Here is a 26,907-nt window from a genome sequence, read left to right as displayed (position 1 = left end):
CTTGACGCTTGCGAGCAAAGATGGGTTGCCAAGCTGGCACCGTACAACTTTGATTTGAAGCATATCCCAGGCAGATGTAGCAGGAGCAGATGCACTGAGCCGCGACCCCTTCGCAGTGACTGTCGCGCAGGGACTGATGAGGGAGTCCTACCTAGCACTTCTGTCTGAGGCTGTTGGGACGTTTAATGATGATGTCCAAGATGCCTTCCGTTCGGCTTCTTATCCCCAGGAGATAACCTCTTTGACCACTGCTGAAGTGAAGGCCATATGTCAGCTCCATATCGACTGGGAATGTTCAACGGAGATGCAAGCAATCCAGCTTGGTTCCAACACCCAACGGCTGCTTTCTCCTGGTATTGACACTTTGCCTGAACTCTCGCACGAGGAACTTCGAGATCTCCAGCTGCAAGACTCTGTGACTTCCAAGGTCATCCCTTTCGTCTTCAATAAGAAACGGCCCACCAGACGAGATCGATACAATGTTTCTTCTAAAGTGTTGTTGCTGATGAAACAGTGGGATCGCTTGATCCTAAGAGAGGGAGTTCTGTCATTAAGGAGAGTCACACAAACCGGAGAAAGTTCCAGTATGTCTTGCCAGTGGTGTTGAGACTCAAAGCGATGACTGGCATTCACGACCTTGCAGGACGTCAAGGCCAAGCTAGAACTCTAGCTCTGGCCAGACAGAGATTTTTCTGGCCTGCAATGGAGAGAGACATCAAGGAGTATGTGCGCTGCTGCCAGAGATGCGTTCTAGCAAAGACTCCAGAGCCAGCGGCTAGAGCCCCGTTAGAGAGCATCAAAACTTGCTCTCCCATGGAGTTGGTGTGTTTGGATTTTTGGACAGTGGAAGACAGTAAGAATAACTCAGTTGATGTTCTAGTGGGGACTGACCACTTCACTAAACTTGCCTATGCATGGCCATGCAGAAACCAGACAGCCAAGCAAGTAGCTCGTAAACCGTGGGATCATGTCTTCTGTGTCTATGGATTTGCATCAAGGATCCATACTGATCAGGGCGCAACTTTTGAAGGTGAGCTAATAGCAGAACTGCTTAAGCTCTCCGGTGTCCAAAAGTCAAGAACCACAGCATATCACCCAATGGGGAATGGAGAAACTGAACGCTTCAACAGGACTTTAGGTAGCATGCTCAGGAGTCTGCCCTTGAAAACCAAAGAACATTGGCCTGAACAAATCCAGTCATTAACATTTGCCTACAATGCCACTGTTCACGAGACTATGGGCTATGCTCCATTCTTTCTCATGTTTGGTAGAGTCCCTCGGCTACCAGTGGATGTTATGTTCCGCAATGTTTTGGACGACTCCAGTGTTGTGGATTGCAACAAGTATGTCGAGAATCTGATCACTGGGCTGAAGGAAGCTATGAGTGTTGCCCAAAGGCACACTGACAAGCAACAGAGACGACAAGGTTGGGAGTATGACAAGCGGGTTAAAGGCATCAGTTTGTCCATGGGGGACCGTGTCCTCATCGCCAACAAGGGTGAAAGGGGCCGCCACAAGTTGGGTGACAAGTGGAACCCCGAGATTGTCACAGTGACTTCAGTCAATCCACAAACTCACACGTACATAATCCAATACCGTTACGGCAGAGAGAAAGTGGTTCACAGGAATCTACTGCTGCAGGTGAATTTCCTGCCATTTGAAATTGATGATTCAGTGCACTTCAATGACAGTGTTGCTGCAGGGCCTTCAATCAATGTAGATGCAGGAGAGGTCACCCACTCCGGTGATGGACTGGACAGGGAAGACATGGAGGACTTTGGGGAGGAAAGTGCATTCTGGCTGGCGGAGGATTCAAGCGATTACACCGAGCTCTGAACATCGGATGGGAAGTCAGAGTCAGAAGAACCTTGTTGGCTTGAGGAAAATGACCTGGGAAGCACCTCTGAGATTCTGGAGCTGATTCCTTCAAACCCACCTCTGTTCAATGATCTAAGGCCAGAGCCACTGTTAGTCACCATGGCCCCTAGCCCAGTGGCAGGTCGCAAAAGGGCGGGGAGGGTAGTTAAACCAGTCAAGAGACTAATAGAGTCAATCCACCAGAAGGTGTAAGTTTAACATAGTACAGAGAGATGATTTAGTACATAATTACTTTTTTTAAGGCTAAGAAGGTAGTTATAGTGTAAGAGGCACTGTGCATCTAGGGGCAGTTGAAGGCCTGACCAACTTTCACTTGCCCTGAACCCTATGGGTAGCTTTGAGCTGAATTCAGAATTAAGCCTTGAGCTTGGTAGGTTATTTTGTTGTTTTACAAGGTTGGTGAAATTCAGGAGGGGTGAATGTAACAGTTGTTAAAGTACTATGTGAATTTCACCAGGTTCATATATTAATATGTCGTGTTGATTTGTTATTATGCATGCCTGGATCCTGGGAGAAGGGGAGTGTGTACTTACGTTTTGCCCTGCGTGCTCGTGCTAAAATCATTTTGATGCACTGAGAGAGGTAGGCACGCTTTTTCTGTCTTCAGAAAAGTTTGATTATTTTAAGTACAAAGTCATACACACAGTGTTTTGTTCATGAATAATGATGTATATTTAGAGGTTACTCATAAGTGGATGGTATTGTTAAGATGCACTTGTAATTGTACTTTTTAGGATAATATCAACATTCTGAATTCAACATGTTGTTAATAGCTAGCTAAGGTATTAGCAAGTTATTGTATGTGTGAACAATGGCTAGCTCCTCGAATGATCCCATTCCCTCCTATTGTGCATCTGTTGTAGAAAGAGGTGACGATTCTCAGAACATATGTGCTCTACAAATGTTTTATTTCCTTTTGGATGCAGGTATGTGGTTTTATCTATGTAAAATATGTTATGTATAATAAGGTGAGAGTGTATTAATTTTTGTATTCGAAAATCATTTTGATGCACTGAGAGAGAAAGACGCGACGATTCTCAGAACATATGTGCTCTACAAATGTTTAATTTCCTTTTGGATGCAGATGCAGGATGCAGAGAGTGAGTTCTGCTTGATTAAAACTACCTGATCTCCAAAGTCCACGTCTATAGTCTTAATCAACCACACACAACGCAGAGTTACAGCGGTGCAGTATAGCACCGGTTACACCTTCATCAAACAACACTGTTTCACGACACATCAGTGACATGGCAAGAGATGTTTGAAACAATTACTGCTTCGCATACAAGCCAGTGAATTCTATGCGTTACGGTTGGATGAGTCAACAGACGTGGCGGGCCTGGCACAGCTCCTGGTATATGTCTGTTATGTTTATGGGGCGTCAATTAAGGAAGACATCCTCTTCTGCAAACCACTGGAAACCAGGACTACAGTACTGTACAGCTTTGTGACATCAAGTGGACTTAGATGGTCAAGATGTTTTGGTATCTGTACTGATGGCGGAAAAGCCATGACAGGGAGACATAGTGAAGTGGTAACGTGTGTGCAAGTGTAACAGTATAACTTTAGTCCGTCCCCTCGCCCCTACCCGGGCTCGAACCAGGGACCCTCTGCACACATCAGCAACAGTCACCCACGAAGCATCATTACCCATCGCTCCACAAAAGCCGCAGCCCTTGCAGAGCAAGGGGAACCACTACTTCAAGGTCTCAAATTGAGCGACATCACCGATTGAAATGCTATTAGCGTGCACCACCGCTAACCATTTCACATCGGTTACACTCACCCCCCTTTTGACCTCCTCCTTTTCCGCAGCAACCAGTGATCCGGGTCAACAAGATCAATGTAACAGTATAACTTTAGTCCGTCCCCTCCCCGGGCTCAAACCAGAGACCCTCTGCACACTTCAACAACAGTCACCCACGAAGCATCGTTACCCATTGCTCCACAAAAGCCGCAGCCCTTACAGAGCAAGGGGAACCACTACTTCAAGGTCTCAAAGCGAGCGACTTCACCGATTGAAACGCTATTAGCGCGCACCACCGCTAACTAGCTAGCCATTTCACATCGGTTACACAAGCAGTTGCTCCCGACGCCAATTGAGTACACTGCAGCATCCACAGAGAGGCTCTTACTGCCAAGGGAATGCCTGATAGCTTGAAAGACGTTTTGGACTCTACAGTAAAAATGGTTAACTTTGTTAAAGCAAGGCCTTGTGTATTTTCTGCACTATGCAATGATATGGGCAGCGACCATGTAATGCCTTTACAAGGGGCAAAGTATTGACATGTTGTTTTTTTTTTGCTTGCATGATGACAAGTTTCTCACACGACTGGCCGATCTGGGTGATGTTTTTTCTCACCTGAATGATCTTAATCTAGGATTTCAGGGACTCCGCAACTATATTCAATGTGCGGGACAAAATTGAGGCTATGATTAAGAAGTTGGAGCTCTTCTCTGTCTGCATTAACAAGGACAACACACAGGTCTTTCCATCATTGTATGATTTTTTTGTGTGCAAATGAATTTAAGCTTACAATGTTAAATATGATATAGCGAAGCACATGAGTGAGTTGGGTGCGCAATTACGAAGGTACTTTCCCGAAACCGATGACACAAACAACTGGATTCGTTATCCCTTTCATGCCCTGCCTCCAGTCCACTTACCGATATCTGAACAAGAGAGCCTCATCAAAATTGCAACAAGCGGTTCTGTGAAAATTTAATTTACTCAAAAGCCACTGCCAGATTTCTGGATTGGGCTGCAGTCAGAGTATCCTGCCTTTGCAAATCGTGCTGTTAAGACACTGATGGCCTTTGCAACCACGTACCTATGTGAAAGTGGATTCTCGGCTCTCACTAGCAGGAACACTAAATACAGGCACAGACTGTGTGTGGACAATGATTTAAGACTGGGACTCTCCAATACAACCCAACATTGCAGTTATGTGCATCCTTTCAAGCACACCCTTCTCATTAACATGTGGGGAGTTATCACCATTTTTGATGAACAAATAAGGTTTTATATGTAATATGGCTAAATAAAGAGCAAAATGATTGATTATTATTATATTATTATTTGTGCCCTGGTTCTATAAGAGCTCTTTGTCACTTCCCACGAGCCGGGTTGTGACAAAAATGTCTCATTTAGTGTGTGTGTGGCAGGCTTACAATGATGGCAAAAAACAACATTTGAGAGTTTGCTGACCCTTGGAGTTATAGGGGGTACGCAGCTGGAGGTTGAATGTTTGAAGGGTTACGGGACTATAAAAAGTTTGGGAACCACTGTTAGAGCGTTCAAATTTAAATCTGGACCATGAAGCCAGTTCTGCCTTTTTTCATGCTTTTTCAGGGACTGATTTGTACACAGTAGTCTACTGATAAAGTTCTGATGCCATCATGGCATCAAAGATCCACATTGTAATACCCCATTTACTCTAGTTTATTTTCACTTGATCTACCAGACATTGGTTGCAACATATACAATTTCACTTCTTTACAATACAGTGTGTTCTTCTGGTCATTGTAGGTTGGTGATCTACTGTAAGTTTCCTCTCCTGATACAAGTCACGTGCCTCAAATGTTTGGACAGTGAGGAAGAAAGTCTTCTTCTTCGTCTTCTTTTTCTTCTATGGTATTATGCCAGTCTGCAATAAAACTAGAAAGAAACTCTGAAGTGCCTAGCAACTAGGACCACAGAAGCCGTGTGTGTTGTTGTGATGGTAGCAACACTGTGTCAATGGCGGATAGGAATTCCCACAGAGCAAAGTAAAGGCCTGTTCCCTGTGAACTGAGGAAATTGCAAGTTTCACTGTTTCACAGCAGTCTTGTGTCGAAGAAAGCCACCACTTTTAGAAGAAACATTTATCTGCCACTTCACTACAGTTCTAATAGTTTACATTTATGCAACAAATTGGTGCTGTAGCGTAGCATTTCCCATGTTGTCTGTTACATGGTAGGCTAAGACACTATACAGTGATCATATTCTATGACAATATTTCAGTCACCAAAATTGAGTAAAGCATCATCAGTGTTTCTGCAAAGTAAGCCTGCTCCACAACTTCATCAGTAGGGTCGGGCAGCGCATATTTTTAAATGTTTTATGCCAGATGGAGTATGATGGCATTTAGTCGCATTACAATTATAATTACCTCCAGCTGCCCACTTCAATCCTATTTACAATTTCTTTGTCCCACATCAAATCAACCCCTCCCAACTGTGAAATTCTGCATCGACTTAATATTAAGACCCCTTCTCCTTTCCAACTGCGGTCTGGGATTCCAAATGTAGTATTAGTTCACCCAGTACCAGATGTCTCAGAGGGAACAGAGGGAATATTAGACAGCTACATGGACTCAGATTGTTCACTGATTGTTCACTGATTTCCATATGACATGCTTGGGCCAGTCAGGAATGAACGCAGTGTACGAGAGGAGAAATTCAATTTCCTCAATGTGCAACGTCAACTATAAATAGTCTTTATAGCGTAAAAGTAAAATGAGTTTTTACTACTAGCTAAAAAAAAAGGTACTAGCTCAGGTCAACATGCATGAGTTGGATCTGCAATATGAGGCATGTGCCTGGACAAAAGGCAGTCTGGCCGTAAAAAGTTGTTTATTTCCTATTTTGGAGAAATTACACCCTGCTCCTACCGAGAAGAGAAATTCAGCACCCGTGAAACATATTTACAGACTCTACACTGATTTCCATATGACATGCTTGGGCCAGTCAGGAATGAACGCAGTATACAAGAGGAGAAATTCAATTTCCTCAATGTGCAACGTCAACTATAAATAGTCTGCTGAATGTAAAATAGTAAATATGCTTTTGTGAATGTTCTGTTTAAAGTGCTTAGTAATGAGGCAGACATAACTTTAACAAAAATATGTATTTATTTTAAAACCATATAAAGATTGAGAATTCCAGAGAATACTCTTTCTTGGTTGGAGAAACTCCAAAGACACAACCTCCATCCTCCATGCATTTTATCAAGTATGGGCCTCCTGTCAATTCACTCCAGGGGGAACAATCAAGGTCTACTGTTAAGGAATGCAGATGGGAGCATGTAGCATTCCTGTAGTATATGGCCCCTGTATTTGTATCGGTGTGTGTGTGTCTAAAGGGGAGGAGTGGTAGGGGGTTGAGCACTGGAGGGAATACTTCCTTACATCTCAGCAGGCAGAGATATGGTCCCTGTTGAACCCCTCTCCCTTCCTCAACACTCCCTGTCACTCAAAAGGCAGCAGCACTGACAGAAAAGCTCCTTGGAGCCTACAGCTCCTATAGTAAGTACATTTCACTCCTCACCCTCATAGACTAGGTGTGAAAGCTAGCATGCACTCTCTGACCTACATACAGACAAATCTTTTGTCTGGTTGGTAGGCAGCTAGACACCCAGGATTTGAGGTCAGAGACTCGGTACTAAAGCAGATGCATTCCCACTTTCCAATCATCTGGTTTACAGACCATGACTAATGCATGATGCCACTGAATGGGAGTTAGAAGACTAAACAGGTTTGACTCATATCCATTCCATTAGCTACAAGGAGATGAGCAATAGAGAACACACCAAATGTCATCAAGCCCCTCAGTGGGAGAGACGACGACCTCATCTCCTTTGATTTCCTGAACTGACTGAGCATGAATGGGAAATAGTTACAATAACCCTTTTCCTCTGAATAACAGCACTGCTCTTAACTACATTCTTAAGGTGTGAAATGGTTCCAGAAATATTATTCTAAAACTAAATATTCTGATAAAGATCAGTGCTGTGCTAATGAGATCAGTCCGTGTGAAGAGTATCCTGACAGATTCAGTGCATCACTTTTCAAAAGGATGCATTATACGTTTTTTCCCCCCCAAACAAACTGACACCGGAGGCAAACAGCCTAGCAGAGTTAACTGAAACCAGCCCAGTGTGTGAGGGTAGAGGCCTCTCTCTCTCTGCTCCAGCAGGGACTGACTGGGGAGTTGGAGCAAGAGGCCGCTCTGCCTTTGGGGCTGATTGCCAAATGCCCCCTCTACACCCACCACCCCCCCTTCCCAAAACCAACTCAGCCCCCCTGCCATTCCAGCCCCCTCCAGCAGTGTCTGTGCTCCTTATTCCCTTGGGCCTGAAGCTCCAATCACAGATGCAGGCTGCTCCTTGGTTGCCTTCCCCTCCCCCAGCCGCTAGCGCTCTCTCATGCCCTCTCTCATTCCTTCCCTCTCTCGCTCTGCCTGCGTGGTGCGCGCGGCTCCATTGTGGAGACTGGCTCTTGTACTCCAAGCGGTCCCAGCAGCTGCTTTCTCTCTTCTCACTCCTCAGGATTGGGGCTACAGCGTCTCTGGAACTCCTGGCCATACTCATGGATCCATTTGTTAGCCACTGGAACAGGGCATGGACAACAGAGAGTGTGTGTTAGTGGTGTATGTCACACAGTAGTCAAACAAACATAAAATATAATATACAGGTCTGTAAAAAGGAGTCGTTAAATACTCACTGATCCCCTAAAAGTGTTGACAAACATTTGTATATTCAAATGGGTCCCTTGTATATAGAGCCATCAATAATGGCAAATGGGGCCCGATTTCCTTGTTATAATCTTAGTTCTAATACATAAACATACAGTAAAAAGGTATATACTGTACTCGCTCCTGTAAATGTCTCTTAGATGCAGCCTCTCACAGTAATGACTAATACCCCTCTCTGTGTGTTTCCTTTAGCCTTGTCACTGACTGTGGGATCCAGGATGGAGTTAAATTACGTGGAATGGAGGCCCACATGTTTCGCATCCCAGAGCAGTGCTCAGTACCTGACCTCCTCTCTATATCATCCCTAACTATCTGTCTAATGCAGTGCAGATGTGGCCCCGGGCTCCTGCTGTGACTTCAGTATGACAGACAGGGGCTACTGGAATAGACGTAGGGTTCTTAGCTTTCCACATCTGACACTGCTCACTGTGCCTGTATGCTTTTCTATAGGAACTATGTGGTGTCCCCGGTTGTCTCATTAAAGTCTCTTACCCCATTTGTCCCCAACAAGGACAGGGCAGCCAGCATGCAGAGTGTCCCCATCTCCTTGACCGTTCCGATGGAGGTTCCACCAGAAAAGGGCAGCATTCTGGAACACGAGAGACAATGGAAATGTTTCACTAAAAAACATAGGAAAGAAACATTTTAAATCGTGCCTGGATTTTGTGTGGGCCACTATCATGCCTGGATTTTGTGTGGGCCACTATCATGCCTGGAATTTGTTTGGTCTTCTCCTCTACTTGACTATCCTAAGACATTATTCCTCCATAAAAAATATATTTTGTATACTTGTAAGTTAAAATCCCACGTGCATAGCTGTGCTCCAAGTACAACATCTTTGACATGGATATGGGGCAGGAAGTGAAACCTTAATAAAATCCAGGTTGAGAGGTTAAAACCTGGTGAGGTCCTGTGTCTTTTCAACAGCAGCTCATTTATTAAACCAAACACTATACTGTCGTGCATCCCAAATGGCATCAGATTCCCTATATAATGTACTACTTTTGACCAGGGCCCTGATCAAAAGTAGTACACTATAAAGGGAATCGGGTGCCATTTGGCTCCTCTTTTCTCAACAGGCCTACTGTCATAAGAACAGTACTACTCAACAGTACTACTCAAAACATCTTAAGAAATTATGTGACCTTTCTGAGGAAGGAATTTCTTATTATTCTTGATGCCATTTTAACAGAGTGAAGGCTTATGAGCGTACGTGTTCTGGCTTGAAGCAATTTCGATGGGTAAACAGAAGAAGATTAAGTATATGTCCCAAATAGCACCCTATTCCCTATATAGTGCATTACTTTTGACAAACAGCCTGGTAAAAAAAAAAAAGAGTAGTGCACTATGTAAGGAATAGGGTGCCATTTGGGACACATCCTAAGTTTAGCCAGCAGCTGACGTGTGCAGTTCATTTACCTCCAGAACAGGAACGCTGAAGTTAGCATGGATGAAGGCTGTGGACCCACCTGCGTCCACAGTGCTGAGCTGTGGAGGATGACAACATTCTCACTGAGTTGTGTCTAGTCTAGCCACTGTGTGCACATGTCATAAAAAAGTCATCCGTGCCAGAATACGGAGTGTGGAGTTTGTCCAAAACTCACAAGCAGACAGTCTTTTCCATACCGCCTTAACTGGAAGTTTGACATTGGACTAAAATATCATTGCAATTTTCAATAAGATAATACTGAATTCTTATGCTGATAAATGCAATCTAGCATACACTATCTCCAAAGATGCTTTTACTGGATTTCCACAAATGAGACAATCATGCACATATAATAAGATAACAAGATAAAACAAATGATTAACTTACGTATATCATGAAGGTTGCCACTCGATTCCCAGTGTTGAGCCTAAAAAGGGGGCTTGATGCTGACTGGTTATATGTAGGAAATAGTAATCATTAATATATAATGTCCTTCCTTACTTTACCGCCATAGACTATGGCTATGTCTCAAATGGTACCCTATTCCCCTATATAGAGCACTAATTTTGACCCGAGAACTATGGGCCCTGGTCAAAAGTAGTGTACTAGGGCAGTGGTTCCCAAACTGTGGGGCGCGCTCGGCAGGGGGGGCGGGTACCACTCCCTCAAATAAGTTGTAATAGTAGAATGCACAAGGTGCAATTTCGAAATTGGGTAGTGCATCATCAGTTTTCCTCTTGTCTTGTCAGTGTGTTTGAGTGAAAAAGTTTAGGAACCCTTGTACTAGCGAATAGGATGACGTTTGGGACACTACCCATCACTCAACACTAACACACAAAATGAGGGTACACTATTGCATCAAGTGTTGATTAATGTAGTAAATGTTGGGTTTATTCAAGATCTACTGTTCTAAATATAGAGAAACCCACTCACCGTTGCATGGTCAAAATGGGGTTCATAGTGTCCTCCAATCCCATAGTTTACCACTTGGAGGTACTCTGCATACGGAGGCTGCACATTGAGACTTGTGAGCAAGGCGATTCTCTGGTCCAGCCTCCCAATGATAGGGTGGGCTGTCTCCTTTAACCATGCACTGAAAAACAAACCACAAACTCTCATAATACAGATCATGTTACTGTCTTGGTTTGAGCTCGACCAGATGCTCTTCTGACAGGTGACGTCATTCCTACGTGATGTGCAGTCCTAAACCGATCAGTGCAGATACTCGTCTTGCTACCTGACGTAAGACAACGACGTACACTTCCTCTTCCACTGACACTGTAGGTTCCAGAGGTGTTCAGCCAATTTCCATTCAAAGGTTAAAGTTTATCCCACATTTAACTATCATACATTACATATAGCTAATAGGCCTGCAAATCCTGTGTGCACCATAAAATTAGCCCAAACATTTTATAGTGTTATACAGTATATTCACTGGTTGTTGTTCGGGTGCATTGTTCTGCTTGGTGCTTTATTACTGCTGTAAGTGTTATGAGGAGGAACAGTAAACTGTACATTTAATAGTGGCATGTTTCTGATAGTAGTACCTCTTGCTGATGCGATACTCTGCAGTAGCCTGTTCCTCTCCAGATGCCACCACAGATCTCCTTAACTTATGGCAAAAAAATAAATAAAACTGTCAATACTCAATTTTATACAGCAGTAACATTTTAAGATCAAACTGCAGGGATCTGTCTGACAAGAGAGACATTAATGATGTGAGGATAGAGAACAGAACGTCCAAAAGAGCTCAGTAAATAAACATAATTTTTTGAATATGTTAAAACTGGCAACCGCAGTAATTTTCCAATGAAGCCATGCCTGACGAAAATACTTGACTGGCATTTCTATCTACGCTCTCTCTAAATACTTTGGACTAGACAGCTAATACTAAACCATTGGAGCCAAGCATGAACACACAAATGCCATGCTCAGACAATGATGTATGTGCCTATGTGCTCAGGGCAAGGAGTGCTGCATGTGCTCCAGGCTCCAAATGACTAATACTCCAGATGTGACTCCCAAATGGCAGCCTATTCCCTATATAGTGCACTACTTTTGTAGTGCACTATATAGGGAATAAGGTGCTATTTGAGATGCAGGCCAGGCCTGGTTTTAATCACCCCACCAGAGTGCCATCAAATGTTGACATAATAATGAAATAAGTAGAGGGATTTCCATTTGAAGAAGGGGTGGAAAACCTGTTGAACAGTGCCAAAACCTCACACAATCTAGGAGATCATTTGGGTTACAGCATCTCGCCAGAAAAACTGAGTTAGCATAAACACAATTAGGACGATAGATCTTTCTATGCTGCTGGCACAGGACAGACACAGTATTATTTTCCATTAGCTATTGAGATGAGAAGTCAGTTTTTACCCATAGCCCTCAACAATTTGGACCGTCTGAGGCACTCCGCCAAGGATCGGAAGTAATGTATCCTTTATTACTTTAACCTTTGCTTAATGGTTGGAACAATATCAACTATTCCTCCAATGGGTTTTTGAGAGATCCCTAAACCTCTCACTATTGTTCAACTTTTCCTAGATTGGGATCCGTACAAAGTAAAGTCAATTCAGTCAGACGTTCTTCTTGCAAACCAGCTTGATGGACATATTTGCGCTCTTTTTGGCATGTATGATCAGATTGTAAATATTTGTTAATATTCTCAAAATTGCAACCAGGTCACAGAACTGAGACTGAGATCACAAACATGCAAGAATAGAAAGATTACTATATGATAAAAATCCTATCATAGCCTGCCAATGTAATCTAAGGTGTAACTATTACTCGGGTGAAAAACTAGCACCTCAGTTCAGTGGCAGTCTAAGCGGCCAGACCACAAGGAAAAAAAGATGGCCGATGGGAAATTTCCAGAAATAACCGCTATCCCAGCAGAGCCAAAAGGAACACTGTTCGGTGTGTAGAGTCACTCTCCTGCACAATCTTTACTGGAGTCATAAAATAGGCCATTGACATGTAATACATTTAATAATCCTTCAGATGTGCAAAAACGAATTATGACACAGGGGGTCTCTTTTATCAGTTATGTGATTTAAAAGACATTCCTCATTTTCAATCGACTTGGAATGTGGTAATCTCAATCAATGTTATGACAATGACATCTGAGGCCATATGTATCCAGCGTCTCAGAGTTGGATTACTGATTTAGGATCAGTTTTGCCTTATAGATCACAATCAACAAGACTGGATCGGGAGGACTGGATCTTAGATCAGCATTTCTTATCCGAGGCGTTTGATACATACTGCACATGATAGGCCTTTTCTGAGTAAAAGGGTTGATACCATGGCAGTAGATAGACACTCACCCCTGTCTGGGCGAGTTCCCTGATGCTCTCTGCCTCTGAGTCAGTGATGAAGCTGTGGTAGAGGACCACGTAAGGCTGCAGGCTCAGCACCTCACGTCTGATTGGCTGCAGTAGCAACCCAGGATTGTCATTGTTAAAATAGTCACAGAAGAGCCGGGGGTTTTCATAATGCGTTGGCTGTGAGGAGAGAATGGCATCTGAAGTCCATTATTGGAGCCGAAACATGGAAAGAAAGCGCCAGTATTTTCTTTTCATCCTCAAAACTTGTATTTTAAAACTATTTTCTCTCTCTGTGAGCTCCAGACTGTAGCCAAGTTTCTGCACATTATTTGAAAACCACAACTGTTTTCCTCATATTGTGGCTCATATGGTGTCATACATTTAAAAGGACAGTATAATTTCTGTTGCTGTTTGGAGCATTTCTAAAAGTTAGCAAATGTATCACTCAATTGCTACCCCATATAGCCGGGTGGGTGGACAAGATTATAATATCATAGATGAGTATACCTGAGTGCCCTGTGTCCGACATAGTCTCTCATAGGTATTCCTTGTCCGTAGATAGGTGGTGTTGGGCCTCTTCAACCCAGTGTCAGTGCTCAGTAAGGGTGGACTGTCAACTAGCAGTCGCTCATACTTCTGTACATTCTTTAAAACTCTCCCGTTCATCGGATCTTCAGGAAGGGAATCATGTAAATACCATCAATGTGATACCATGAGTTTGGAGAAACAAATCACAGCGTGCAGTTGGTCAAATATGAACAAGCAAGCATGTTTCCTGGTCATTTTACAGGAAATGTATTTACTTTTATTAAAAGAGGCCTGAATTGTTAGGTCCAGTCCCAGGTCTGCATTATGCACAGTAAGTATACAGTACTTCAGGGCTCAGCTACCATATGGGGAAGTAGGCTGACATACAAAGCAGGCTGCCTCTATATAGTGTGGGAGAGTAGTGGGATTGGATGTTTTTATATGGAGTGGGGCAGTCCCACTCCTTTCGTATTTTTAGGTTTATTGGACAGAATAAAGAGAAAGGAAGGAGTAGTGGATCGGAGTAAAACCCATGCTCGCATAGTATGTGTGATCCAGAGACAGCTGTTTAGACCGCTGGACCACCCCAGGCCACAGTATAGTGGAATGTTTTAATTGAACAGGCTTACCATGGTTCAACAACTCCTGAGAGAGACTCAGTGCATAGGAAATGTTTCCTGTCTGAAACAAAACATAAAGTTAAATTTGGTCAACAAAATGCTAAAAGAATCACATCTTCTCTAATTTTTTACATTTTTCAACCAATAGGTCCATTTTCTAATTTTTTACATTTTTCAACCAATAGGTCCATCTATTTTGAAAAGAGTCAGAATAACTTGTATTTCTATGTGAAAAATAGACACCTTGAAGTGAGAAAAAGCCAGGTGATCCAAAGCATCTTCCAGAGTTCCCTCATTCTCTGGACTCCATTCCCCCCCCGCCCCTCGAAACAGACGCACTGACTCCTCCAGCCACTGCACTGAGTGGTAGTAGTCCTCCAGCTCATAGGCAACCTGCAATACAACAACAGGATGTTAGCATTAGAAAACAGAAAGATTTTATAATGACAAATTGAGACACATTCTTTTCCTGAACTTGGAAATGTTTATCTGTAATCAAAACTTCTGTTGGAAGGAAAGAGTAAACACCTTTTAAAGCATTGTAAATATCATTCTCTCGCATCTAGAGCTGAAGAGAAGAGAGTCACGTAAAGTACATGTAGCACTATGATTGTTGATGGTGGCTGCGGCTTTGTACGCGCCCCGGAAATGTGAGAAATAAAGCTAACCCTTAGCTTACCCTGCTGGTTTTAACGACTGGGCTTTAGCTACCATAAAAGCGCAGTTGTAGAACTGTTACTGTATGCTGACTCACAACACCCCAAACGGAGCATCTGTTTACACATGATCACAGTCAGATAATCTTGGTGTTAACAAAAGTGAAGCAAACGCCCATACTCCACATTCTTATACTTCCATAAACAGAGATTATGATTTTCCACACTGTCTCTCCCACACAGTGCCCCTTGTGCACTGCCACTGTACATAAACAATAGGATCCATTGTGAAGTGACTCATCATGAGGAAGACTTTTCCGTGTCCCAAATGTTACCCCATTCTCTTTATTTGCACTACTCTTGACCAGGACATATAGAAATCTGGTCAAATGTAGTGCAGTAAATAGGGAATAGGCTGCCATATTGGATGCACATCATGCACCCTTTTCAAATTTGTCTGAGAGAGCACTCCGGTCTTGTCATTCTATATGAACCCCCCTGACACACAGGAAGAGGACTTTACTCCATCTCTAACCACAGAGTATGACAGGCTCAGAACAAAACTGTGTTTTATGGTCTTCTGCTAATGCTAATTAGGGAAGCCAGATCTCACAGCACCGTCTGCCCAGCAGGCTAGCACTCCTCCTGTTACATGCTCTCCTCCTCTCCATGACTCCAACAGCACATCTCCAGTTGACACTTTACAGAGTGCAATGTGAGCAGAGATTACCTTTTGGTCACATCCCATATTGAGCGGATGCCAAAAGGAAATGAAGTAAAATGAACCCATAAAGCCTACGTCCCTTTTCTTCACCCTTTTCCAGAAGTGTGTACTTGCACAATACCCATCATGGATTTAAAAACATGGTATAGGATGAACTTTAATGTCCCCAACAGGAAAATGGTCTTGAACACACAATACTGCTGTATACAAAAGACACTGTACATGACACAATAACATAATACATACATTGTACATTACCCTTATCATACACACTTCTCATATAGCCACATACTGTACATAATACATATAGAACATTCCCTTATTCAGTCAGTGGAGTACTATTGCCGTTCAGGTATGATGGACATGGGAATGAATGAGCGCTTATACCAGTTCATTTTACAAGTGGGATTTGTGTAATCTTTGGCTGGAGGGAGATTCCATCATTGTTAGATCCACGCGAGCCAGTGTGCAAGTGCACATTTCAGGAGAAGAGTGGAGAATCAGGCACCGCCAGGGATTAAATGGGTGAGTTATTGGTGGCTTACCTTCCCAACCAGGAAGCAATCATCCCCAGAAAGAGGAACAGATACTGTGGGACTGTAGATGTCAATGGGGTTGCCGTCAGTGATCCTCTGGAAGTGACCTCTCACAAGTCCCCCCACTTGAAGGGCATACACATCCTGCAGCCTCATCAGTCCCTTGGCAGCCCCCTGAAGGTCCTCCAGTTTGGGCAAGCTGCCCTCCTTCTCCACCTCCTCGTAACCAGACCTGAAGTCTGAAACACAACAAGGGGGAATGAGTGGGAGTGAGGTAATGATAGGACACAAGAAGCGGGGGATGGAGTTTTGACAAACTTAGGTCTCAGGTGATGTCAGTTGTAAGGACCAGATGTGTTTTTAAAGAGATTCGTAAAGGGAAACAACCTTGGGTGTTCTCTTGTGCTTCATCACTGTAGATCAGATTCAGCCACTCGGACTGCAAGCGCTTGATAAGAGTGAACGCCACCAAGGGGTTTGCCATAGCAGCTGATGGTCCACTGTACACCTCACTGTGCAAGTCTGACACCTTTGCATAAAACCTGCAGAAAGAGTCTACAAGTATTATACGTTTAGAGAGAATATATCCCCTTAAGGTGATATCATGATAGGGGAGACAACCATGCAATGATATATGCATGAGGCTTTCCATGGACATTCTTCTCCTAAACTAGTATAAAACTCATCTTGAGTTTATGATAGGCTTTAGAACGAACTTAACATTAGTCAATTAGTCATTATAAATGTTAAGTTTCTTATAAAGTTACCTACACGGATGGAGGCGATTCATCGATGGCATATGTTCAACAATAAAGGACAAATAGCCCAAACTTAGAAACAATTATTTATCTCAATTTGTTCTCCGTCTCCCTCTAAAACCACCCACTCCGAAGCCTTAATAATTAAGCCTACAATATAAGTGGTAGTCTATCAAGCGTGCATCATGACAACATTCCCTGTCTGTTACTCACCTTTTTATGTCTTCAAGTCTCTCCGATTCGTGTTCGATGTAAGTTTCTAAATGATCAATAAGTTGTCTTTCAACATTGATGGCTTGTTTTACGTTCAATAATGACGTATACATCTCACCAAAAGATAACGGCATCAAAATTACACGGATTACAACACAGGCTGAGTAAATGGATTTGAAATAATATAGCATTTTGCGCGCGTATGATCCCCTCGATTATGTTTAAAATGTTGCCTATGCTTGTGCTAGATTTTTTTGTAAATTCTAATCTACAATTGTTCTTGCTGTCAATGTATAAAGTGTAGCGCAGTTTCTTGTTTGAAACCACTCAAACCTGTCCTACGGGAAAGCTGCGCTCCGTCCTGCTGTTCTGTGTAAATCTCTGCAATGTTCTTTCTCAACAGCGCGCGCCGGTCACACCTAAGACATCAGCTTTCACCACTTCACATGATCTGTCATCCGGAGGAATAGTTCAACAATACCTATCTCATATATGAAGTTGCATGATTAATGTACAATCATATTACATTAGGTAGTTTAGGAAAACTGTATTTGCTTAAATGTATTGCAACAGCTTGCACGTTGGAATTGTGATGCATGAATGTGCCCAGTCCCTGCCTTCCACTTATATAATTGTCTCGTTAAATTGCTTTATAATAACTATGAATATCAAATAATCTAACCCTTATTGCTTTAGCTATCAATGTTTTAATTTCGCCAAAGGAACTGAACGTCTTCCTGTGGGCGCACATTGATCCAGTGCGGTGACCCAAGTTGGACCACTTGATAAATATGGAATTATAGTGACATCTAGCGTAGCGTATATCTCAAAGAATTTTAAAGCAATCTTTTCTATTCCAAACAAGCCTCTGTGTTTGAAGAAAAATGCACAGTTTTGTTAGATAGTAACCAACAAATCTAAGTTTTTAAAAGACACCAGCTTAATAATGACATAATGGCTGTCATCCAGCCAAGGTTATACACTTTTAATGAACTAACATATACAGGCTACTAGTCTGTACATTGATTTGACAAGTGGCTCCGCTTCAGGACCAGTTCATTTGACCCTGGGCTTGGTGGCCAGGGCTCTGGGGCTGATCCTGTGTCTGTGTGAGCAGCACAAGACAGCTCTCCTCATGTAGCCCTTTAGGGACTCATCTCTCAGGCCGTAGATGAGCGGGCTGAGGAAGCGCGGCAGTAGGATGAAGCAGAAGTAGTTGAAGAAGGAGATGTGCTCTTGCAGCCAGCCGGCCTGCATACTGATGCGGCTCTCTGTGACCGGGTGGGTGAAGGCGATCATGCACAGCAGCAGCTGAAAACCGTGGAGCAGCACTGTGTGCATGGCCTTGCCCACCGACTCCCGGTCCTGACGCATCTTCCTGGTCTCCAGCAGGATCCTCGTGTAGGTGAACATGATGATGGCTGCCACCACAGCGAAGAACAGACCGTTGAGCGACACCTTGAACAGTGTCTGGACGGGGGATGCGTTGAGGACCACGGTTTTGCAGAGCACCGGGGTGGAGAGGACGTTCATGCCAGGCTGAGGCTCTCCCAGAGAGAAGTCCACAATGGGCAGGATGCAGCTGACCAGCCACAGGCTCAGGATGATGATCCAGATACGGTCAGCGCGCCAGGCAGCCGGGCGCTGCAGAGGGTAGAAGATGGCCACATAGCGCTCCAGAGACATAGCTGCCAGGATCAGAGGAGTGTTCTGGAAGGTGGAGGTGGAGAAGAAGAGTAGAGGTGCACAGTAGACGATGGCAAACTTCACATTGCCCATGACGAAGAGGAAGAGGAGGACAGAGGAGAGGAGCTGGAGAGTGTCGTTGATCAGCATGTAGGCAAACAGGATGTAGCGGGAGTTGTCCAGGAAATGTCTGTGGGAGGCGAACGTGTGCAGCATGACCACGATGCAGTAGAGGAAGATGCAGAAGAAGGGGATCACCACACACACCTTGATTATCACAGATAGGCTCTTCTGTGAGTTGGTGGCATTGCCTGGAAGGTCGGTCAGATTCTGCATTTTTCAATGTAGCCTGCTTGAGGAATGGTCAATGTCTGCAAATCTGAAATGTTGTGGAAAACAAAGACTTGATATGCACACAGAAACATTTATGACAATATACATGATCCCAAAGATGAATGAGATACCATGAACTAACCTCAACTTGTCCTCTGATGGAGAAAGTAAAGGTTTGGGAGGGATGGATTGTGGATTTTTATACATTTTTCTCCATAACATCACCATGATACAAAACATCTCTGGGAAGAGGCATTTCCTTATTCTAAATGTTTTGACAGTGTCTTGATTTCTCAAGGGATAAATTAATTTCATTCCATTCTCAAAGTGCATTATGTTCATAATTATTGCTCAAGTTCCTCAACAGGGAAAAGGTCTAATAGGTGCTTAACTTTTACTTAGGGAACTCTTCAAAATACCTAATTAGAACAACTAATTAGAAGTAATGATAGTATGGTCTGACGATTTGAGCCATTATGTGGACCATACAAGAATCAAACCTACAACACTTGCAAGCACCTTGTCCAACCATTAGCTATTAGAGCCATCTTTACTCAGATTAACTGATAAAAAAAACAGTTTTCACAATAGTGCAAAATCATATAGGCCATTTTGTCACTTTAAAATGGTGATCGCATTTGATGAACTATGGGCTCTATTTAATCCACACCCGTTCAAATTTTCCTGGATAAGTCAAGCACATTATCTCTGTGCAGGGACAAAAGGATGTCTGAATTCACATGCAGACCAGTTTCTTTTTACTTGAATTTGGAAAATGGTTACATTTTGAAACAGCCCTATGTTTTGAAATTAAGGCTCAACAGGAGGCCTGCTATTTATGAAATGTAACTTAGACCAGTCAATGTTTCTTCAAATGTGTTTATTTACCTCAGTACTGTTATGCCAGTATTCGTAATACAGTATAAAATATTGGAGCGATCCTTGCTTTATGACTATGTTACAATTCACACCAAGTGGGTTAACCCTATTGGTGCAATGCATTGGGTGTTTGCCTTTCACACCAGCCACCCGGGTTCTCCTCCCTGTCCCGTCATTCACTAAATTGGTGTCAGAAGTGGGATGGCGGCCGTGAGGCCAAAGGAACGCACAGATGTGTAAGGGGGCTGAGTAGTCAAAGCACGGGGACGTGCCTTTCCGTTCTGTGGTTCCGTTCTGTGGGGGCCGTGTAGTGATCCTCTCTATATGAGCCACATTACAATTCCCACCAAGTGGATTTACCCTATTTTCACGCCGGTGACTCGGTTTTGCTACTCGGTTTTGCTACTCTGGTCCACCGTTCGGACAATTATTTATAAAACCTTGTTCTATTTTTAAATGCTGTTCTATCAACCTTTGGTGAAATGCATGCAGACCAGGGCAAAGAGTAAAAGGCATGTCTGTCTATCAGCGTTTGTTATTCTTTTCAGCGAGAAATGTGAAACCGTAAACATTGGCATAAGTTGTTTGTGAGGGGACTGCATTTGATGAACAGGGAGGCGTGTTTACTGTGTTGCCGGATGGATATCTCCAGAGTACAGTTAGAGAGAGAGCGTGTCCCCTGTTCCCTGATTAGTAATTAACAGACTGGTTGATTATTAACGGAGTCGAGCCTAATTGTGCAACGTTATGTTTTCTTTTATTTGGCAAACAAGATGACTCTGTTGAGACCAGCACACCAGGGCTTGGTCTGCTCTTGACGTAAGTCATGCGTCAGTAGTGAAGACAGCTGGGGCCAGATCCAAACAGTGTGTTCTCCCTGGGACTCTGGGCCCCAAACAAACCTGATGTTCATTGGACTCCTGTACTGTAAACGCCAGCTCAGCATGCCCCCAAAATGAAAACTACATGTAATGTTCCAGTCAAACTATCATAAAAAAATGGGCACTAACATCAACTTCTGAAACAACAGAGATAGTGTTTAAAACATTATAGATTTAATAGATTTAGTTTCTGTTCGTCCTGTCTCCCTATAGTGCTGTCTTAGGCATCTCACAGTACGAACACATCTGCAGTCCTCATGCTTCCTTGCAGCATGCCTAAGGCACATTCACGCAGATGAGCAGGTACCCTGGGCATCTTTCTTTTGGTGTTTTTCAGAGTCAGTAAAAAGGCCTCTTAGTGTCCTAAGTTTTCATAACTGTGACATTAATTGCCTACCGTCTGTAAGCTGTTAGTGTCTTAACGACCGTTCCACAGGTGCATGTTCATTAATTGTTTGTGGTTCATTGAACAAGCATGGAAAACAGTGTTTAAACACTTTACAATGAAGATCTGTGAAGTTATTTGGATTTTTACCAATTATCTTTGAAAGACAGGGTCCTGAAAAGGGCCGTTTCTTTTTTTTTAATGCGTTTAGTAGTTTGTCAGTACCAACATTGACCATCATAAAACACACATCTTTTACCTACTACATAAAGAATGTCAGCAGAATCTGAAATAAATGTGAGAAGGTGGTCTTACTGTAATCCTTTAATAACAATAACAGTAACTATTGTAAAATAACTATAACCTATTATGGTATCAATATGTTTGTCTCTAAAAGGTTCATTGATGTCAAACACAACCCTTGCCCAGTCTCTGTCCCTAGCTAGGACAACATAGTGCCAAACCTTTATAGTACAAATCAACCCTGGCCCGAGTTCTCCAGCGATGTGTGTTGAAGTTAAGTCATCTAGCAACTATTATGTTGATAAACAAGAGCTATGGTGACAGATTTTTCTGGTAGTTGTAAACAGTCTTATATCAAGTGTCATGAGGGATAAAGACTGCTTTTGTCAGAGCAAATTTTGTCTAGAATACAAAGACGGATGGACTGCAATATGATGTTTATTAAAATCATTTTATGGTATCTATTGTATTCTGAAAGGCATCTCACCTTCACCTGTCTTATGATCATTTCACACATAGTATTGCTTGAATGACACACGATTTCTGTGTGAATCAACAGGATTTAGAATCGGTTTGTCTCCCTGTTAACCTGTAGCAAGTGTAGTTCTAGACTGTTGATTTTACCTTTCTCCATCAGCAGAGGGCCCAGTGTCATGACAATTTAGATGTAGTGTGTACTACTACACAGGTGTGTGCTTGAATTACTAATGACCTAGGTGTATCTACTGGCAAACAAAATACATGTCAAATTTGCAGTTTAACATGTGAACATTTTATTTTCACATGTGAAATAGCTGTTTTCACACGTTGAACATACATTTTACACATGGAACCATATTACATTTTTCACATGTATTACATTTAGAGTTCACATGTTAAACACCACCTTTTCACATGTGAGGAGAATAACATGTTTTCACCTCACATGTGAATTGCAGTTTATGCAGTGAAAATCGGATACGCAATTTCACATGTGAAAAACATTCATGTGAATATCACATTTGCCGTTTCATATGTGAAAATGTGATTGTTTTTCACTGCGAATAAGATTTTTACATGTTTTTTTTTTTTATATATGTGAACTTGTAGTTCTACATGTGAAAGTAAATATCAAATTTGAAGTATCACATGTAAGAAAACTCCAACTGTGAAAATCTCAGTCTGGAACATGTGGGGATGATATAATGTTATTCTTCTGTGACGACCTTCCTACTCTCTGCCGAATTCTTTCTCTTCGCTTTTATTTTTATTACTCTTTTTATTCACTTAGCAACTTACTTTATCCATTTTTGTTGCATTGTTGAGAGATTAACTGGAAAGTAAGCGTTTTATTGCACTGTGTACTCCATGTATATCATATGTACTCCATGTACATTATGTCTATATCACAAATAAACCATCTGGAACTTAGAAGGGAAGGGGGAGGGCAGCTTTGTGGTTAGATTATGAAAATTATTGAAAATGTAGAGGCCCTTAAATGTTGTGTCCTCAAATGTTATGTAATCTAAAACTCAAATATTAGCTGGTAGGACTGATGAAATGAATCCTAGAGGTTTTATAACTTATTCTATTCCACAGTTTTTTTTGGGGGGGCTGTCTCTTTATGTTCATATAGCCTAGGGGGTATGTAGCTTTTTATCTGTCATTTTTGGAGTTGTGTTGCTCTGTAATGCGAACACTTACATTTTTCTTTACATTTCAAATGCAAGAAAATGCAAGAAAATACTCATCCAGAGGCGGCGCTCCTAGTGGCCGGGAACTTTAATGCACTTTAATTTCATCAGTTCTACCAGCTAAGTCTACTTTACCTAATTTCTACCAGCATGTCACATGTACAACCAGAGGGGGGAAAAAACTCAAGACCACCTTTACTCCACACACAGAAATGTGTTCAAAGCTCTCCCTCGCCCTCCATTTGGCAAATCTGACCATAATTATATCCTCCTGATTCCTACTTACAAGCCAAAACTAAAGCAGGAAGTACCAGTGACTTGCTCAACACGGAAGTTGTCAGATGACGCAGATGCTTAGCTACAGGACTGTTTTGCTAGCACAGATTGGAATATGTTCCGGGATTCCTCCGATGGCATTGAGGAGTACACCACATCAATCACCAGCTTCATCAATAAGTGCATCGATGGCGTTGTCCCCACAGTGACAGTACGTACAGTACATACCCCAACCAGAAGCCATGGATTACAGGCAACATCTGCACTGAGCTAAAGACTAGAGCTGCCGCTTTCAAGGAGCGGGACTCGAACCCGGACGCTTATAAGAAATTCCGCTATGCCCTCCAACGAACCATCAAACAGCAAAATGTTAATACAGGACTAAGATTGAATCCTATTACACCAGCTCTGGCGCTCGTCGGATGTGATAGGGCTTGCAAACTATTATGGACTACAAAGGAAAACCCAGCTGCGAGCTGCCCAGTGACGCGAGCCTACCAGATGGCTAAATGCCTTTTATGCTTGCTTTAAGGCAAGCAACACTGAAGAATGCATGAGAGCACCAGCTGTTCCGGACGACTGTGTGATCACGCTCTCCGTAGCCGATGTGAGTAAGACCTTTAAACAGGTCAACATTCACAAGGCCGCGGGGCCAGACGGATTACCAGGATTTGTACTCAGAGCTTGCGCAGACCAACTGGCAAGTGTTTTCGCTGACATTTTCAACCTCTCCCTGACCGAGTCTATAAAACCTACATGTTTCAAGCAGACCACCATAGTCTGTGTGCCCAAGAATGCCAAAGTAACCTGTCCTAATTGACTACTGCCCCATAGCAATGAAGTGCTCACATCAAGACAGTCAGCCCAGAAACTCCCCATACCTCCCCAACAGATCCACAAATGACGCAAACTCAATTGCACTCCACACTGCCCTTTCCCACATGGACAAAAGGAACACCTATGCGAGAATGCTGTTCATTGACTACAACTCAGCGTTCAACAACATAGTGCCCACAAAGCTTGTCACTAAGCTAAGGACCCTGTGGCTAAACACCTCCCTCTACAACTGGATCCTGGACTTCCTGATAGGCCACCCCCAAATGGTAAGGGTAGGCAACAACACATCTGCCACGCTGATCCTTAACACTAGGGCCCATCAGGGGTGTGTACTTAGTCCCCTCCTGTACTCCCTTTTCACCCACGACTGCGTGGCCAAGCACAACTCCAACACCATCATTAAGTTAGCTGACGACACAACAGTGGTAGGCCTGATCACTCCCGAGTGGTGCAGCTGTCTAAGGCACTGCATCTTAGTGCTAGAGGCATCACTACAGACCCTGGTTCGAACCTGGGCTGTATTACATCCGGCCGTGATCGGGAGTACCACAGGGCGGCACTCAATTGGCCCAGCATCATCTGTGTTAGGAGAGGCCAGGGTAGGCTGTCATTGTAAATAAGAATTTGTTCTTAAATGACTTGACTAGTTAAATAAAGATTCAATACATCTTAAAACCTCTAGTGACTCCCCATCCCGCACGAGGGAGCGTAATCATCAACTGACACTAATTAGCATAACGCAACGGACATAAATATTCCTAGAAAATATTCCTATTCATGAAAATCACAAGTGAAATATATTGAGACACAGCTTAGCCTTTTGTTAATCACCCTGTCATCTCAGATTTTCAAAATATGCTTTTACAGCCAAAGCTAGACAAGCATTTTTGTAAGTTTATCAATAGCCTAGCATAGCATTTTGTCCAGCTAGCAGCAGGTAACTTGGTCACGGAAATCAGAAAAGCAATCAAATTAAATCATTTACCTTTGATGAGCTTCGGATGTTTTCACTCACGAGACTCCCAGTTAGATAGCCAATGTTCCTTTTTTCCAAAAATATTATTTTTGTAGGCGAAATAGCTCCGTTTGTTCTTCACCTTTGGCTGAGAAATCGCCCGGAAATTGCAGTCAGGAAAACTCCGAAAAATATTCCAAATTAGCTCCATAATATCGAAACGTTGTTTATAATCAATCCTCAAGGTGTTTTTCAAATATCTATTCGATAATATATCCAGGGACAATTCGTTTTTCAGTAGGACTGATTGGAATAATGGCTACCTCTGTATTTTACACGAGAATCACTCTGGGAGCATCAGGTGACCACTTGCGCAATGTAGCCGCTTACAGGTATTCTTCAACATAAATGCGTAAACCTACGTCACAATGCTGTAGACACCTTTGGGAATACGGAGAAAAAGTAATCTGTAATCTAATCTGCCCATTCACTGCTCAATAGGGACGCATTGGAACGCAGCGCTTTCAAAACATGAGGCACTTCCGGATTGGATTTTTCTCAGGCTTTCGCCTGCAACATCAGTTCTGTTATACTCACAGACAATATTTTTACAGTTTTTGAAACTTTACAGTGTTTTCTATCCTAAGCTGTCAATTATATGCATATTCTAGCATTTTGTCCTGACAAAATATCCAGTTTTCTACGGGAACGTTATTTTTCCAAAAATGAAAATACTGCCTCCTAGTCACAAAAGGACAAATGTAAAAAAAGAAAACATCACCAACAATGATGAGAAAGCCTATATGGAGAGATCTGGCAGTGTGGTGCCAGGACAACAACCTCTTTCTCAACGTGAGCAAGACAAAGTAGCTGATTGTGGACTACAGGAAAAGGAGGGCTGAACACATCCCCATTCACATCGACAGGGCTGTAGTGGAGAAGGTTGAAAGCTTCAAGTTCCTTGCTGTCCACATCACTAACAAACTATCATGGTCCAAACACACCAAGATAGTTGTGAAGAGGGCATGACAACACCTATTCCCCTCTCAGGAGACTGAAAAGATTTGGCATGGGCCATCAGATACTCAAAAAGTTCTACAGCTGCACCATTGAGAGCGGTTGCATCACTGCCTGAAATCGCAACTGCTTGACAACCAACCGTAAGGCGCTACAGAGGGTTGTGCGTATGGCCCAGTACATCACTGGGGTCAAGCTTCCTGCCATCTAGGACCTCTATACTAGACTGTGTCAGAGGAAGGCCCAAAAAATTGTCAAAGACTCCAGCCACCCAAGACATAGACTGTTTTCTCTGCTACAGCACGGCAAGTGGTACCGGAGCACAAAGTCTAGGTCCAAAAGGCTCCTTAACAGCTTCTACCCCCAAGCCATAAGACTATTGAAAAAGTAATCAATAGGCTGCACAGACTATTTGAATTATCCCCCCCCACCCTGCTATTTTTTAACACTGCTGCTACTCCCTGTTTATTAACTATGCATAGTCATTTTACCCCTACCTACATGTACATATTACCTCAATTACCTCGACTAACCTGTAACCCCACACATTGACTCGGT

The 26,907-nt window shown here is 42.9% G+C and overlaps 2 protein-coding genes across 3 annotated transcripts; both read right to left on the bottom strand.

Annotated features, from left to right (window-relative positions):
• Positions 1–6,751: 6,751 nt before the first annotated feature.
• On the bottom strand, positions 6,752–17,867 carry LOC110507744 (prolyl 4-hydroxylase subunit alpha-3). Of its 2 annotated transcripts, none has more exons than XM_036965423.1 (13): positions 17,185–17,867; positions 16,601–16,755; positions 16,223–16,452; positions 14,541–14,690; positions 14,307–14,358; positions 13,657–13,820; positions 13,150–13,254; positions 11,368–11,432; positions 10,754–10,913; positions 10,208–10,270; positions 9,811–9,879; positions 8,884–8,980; positions 6,752–8,245 (listed from the first exon to the last, which is right to left on the bottom strand). In XM_036965423.1, the coding sequence occupies exons 1-13, from the start codon at positions 17,373–17,375 to the stop codon at positions 8,175–8,177; spliced, it is 1,572 nt and encodes a 523-aa protein (XP_036821318.1). In that variant the 5' UTR covers positions 17,376–17,867; the 3' UTR covers positions 6,752–8,174. The 2 variants fall into 2 exon arrangements, with proteins under 2 accessions (XP_036821318.1, XP_021443629.1); XM_021587954.2 differs by having other exon boundaries at positions 13,150–13,326; positions 17,185–17,854.
• Positions 17,868–18,240: 373 nt separating this feature from the next.
• Positions 18,241–19,206, bottom strand: or129-1 (odorant receptor, family H, subfamily 129, member 1). Its single transcript, XM_021586987.2, has one exon. The coding sequence runs from the start codon at positions 19,204–19,206 to the stop codon at positions 18,241–18,243; it is 966 nt and encodes a 321-aa protein (XP_021442662.2).
• Between the last annotated feature and the right edge of the window lie 7,701 nt (positions 19,207–26,907).

The sequence above is a fragment of the Oncorhynchus mykiss genome, chromosome 27 (assembly GCF_013265735.2).
Source record: "Oncorhynchus mykiss isolate Arlee chromosome 27, USDA_OmykA_1.1, whole genome shotgun sequence".
Classification (NCBI taxonomy): Eukaryota; Metazoa; Chordata; class Actinopteri; order Salmoniformes; family Salmonidae; genus Oncorhynchus; species Oncorhynchus mykiss.
Note: the sequence above shows the minus strand (reverse complement) of the source record. Positions and strands in the feature narration are given on the sequence as shown.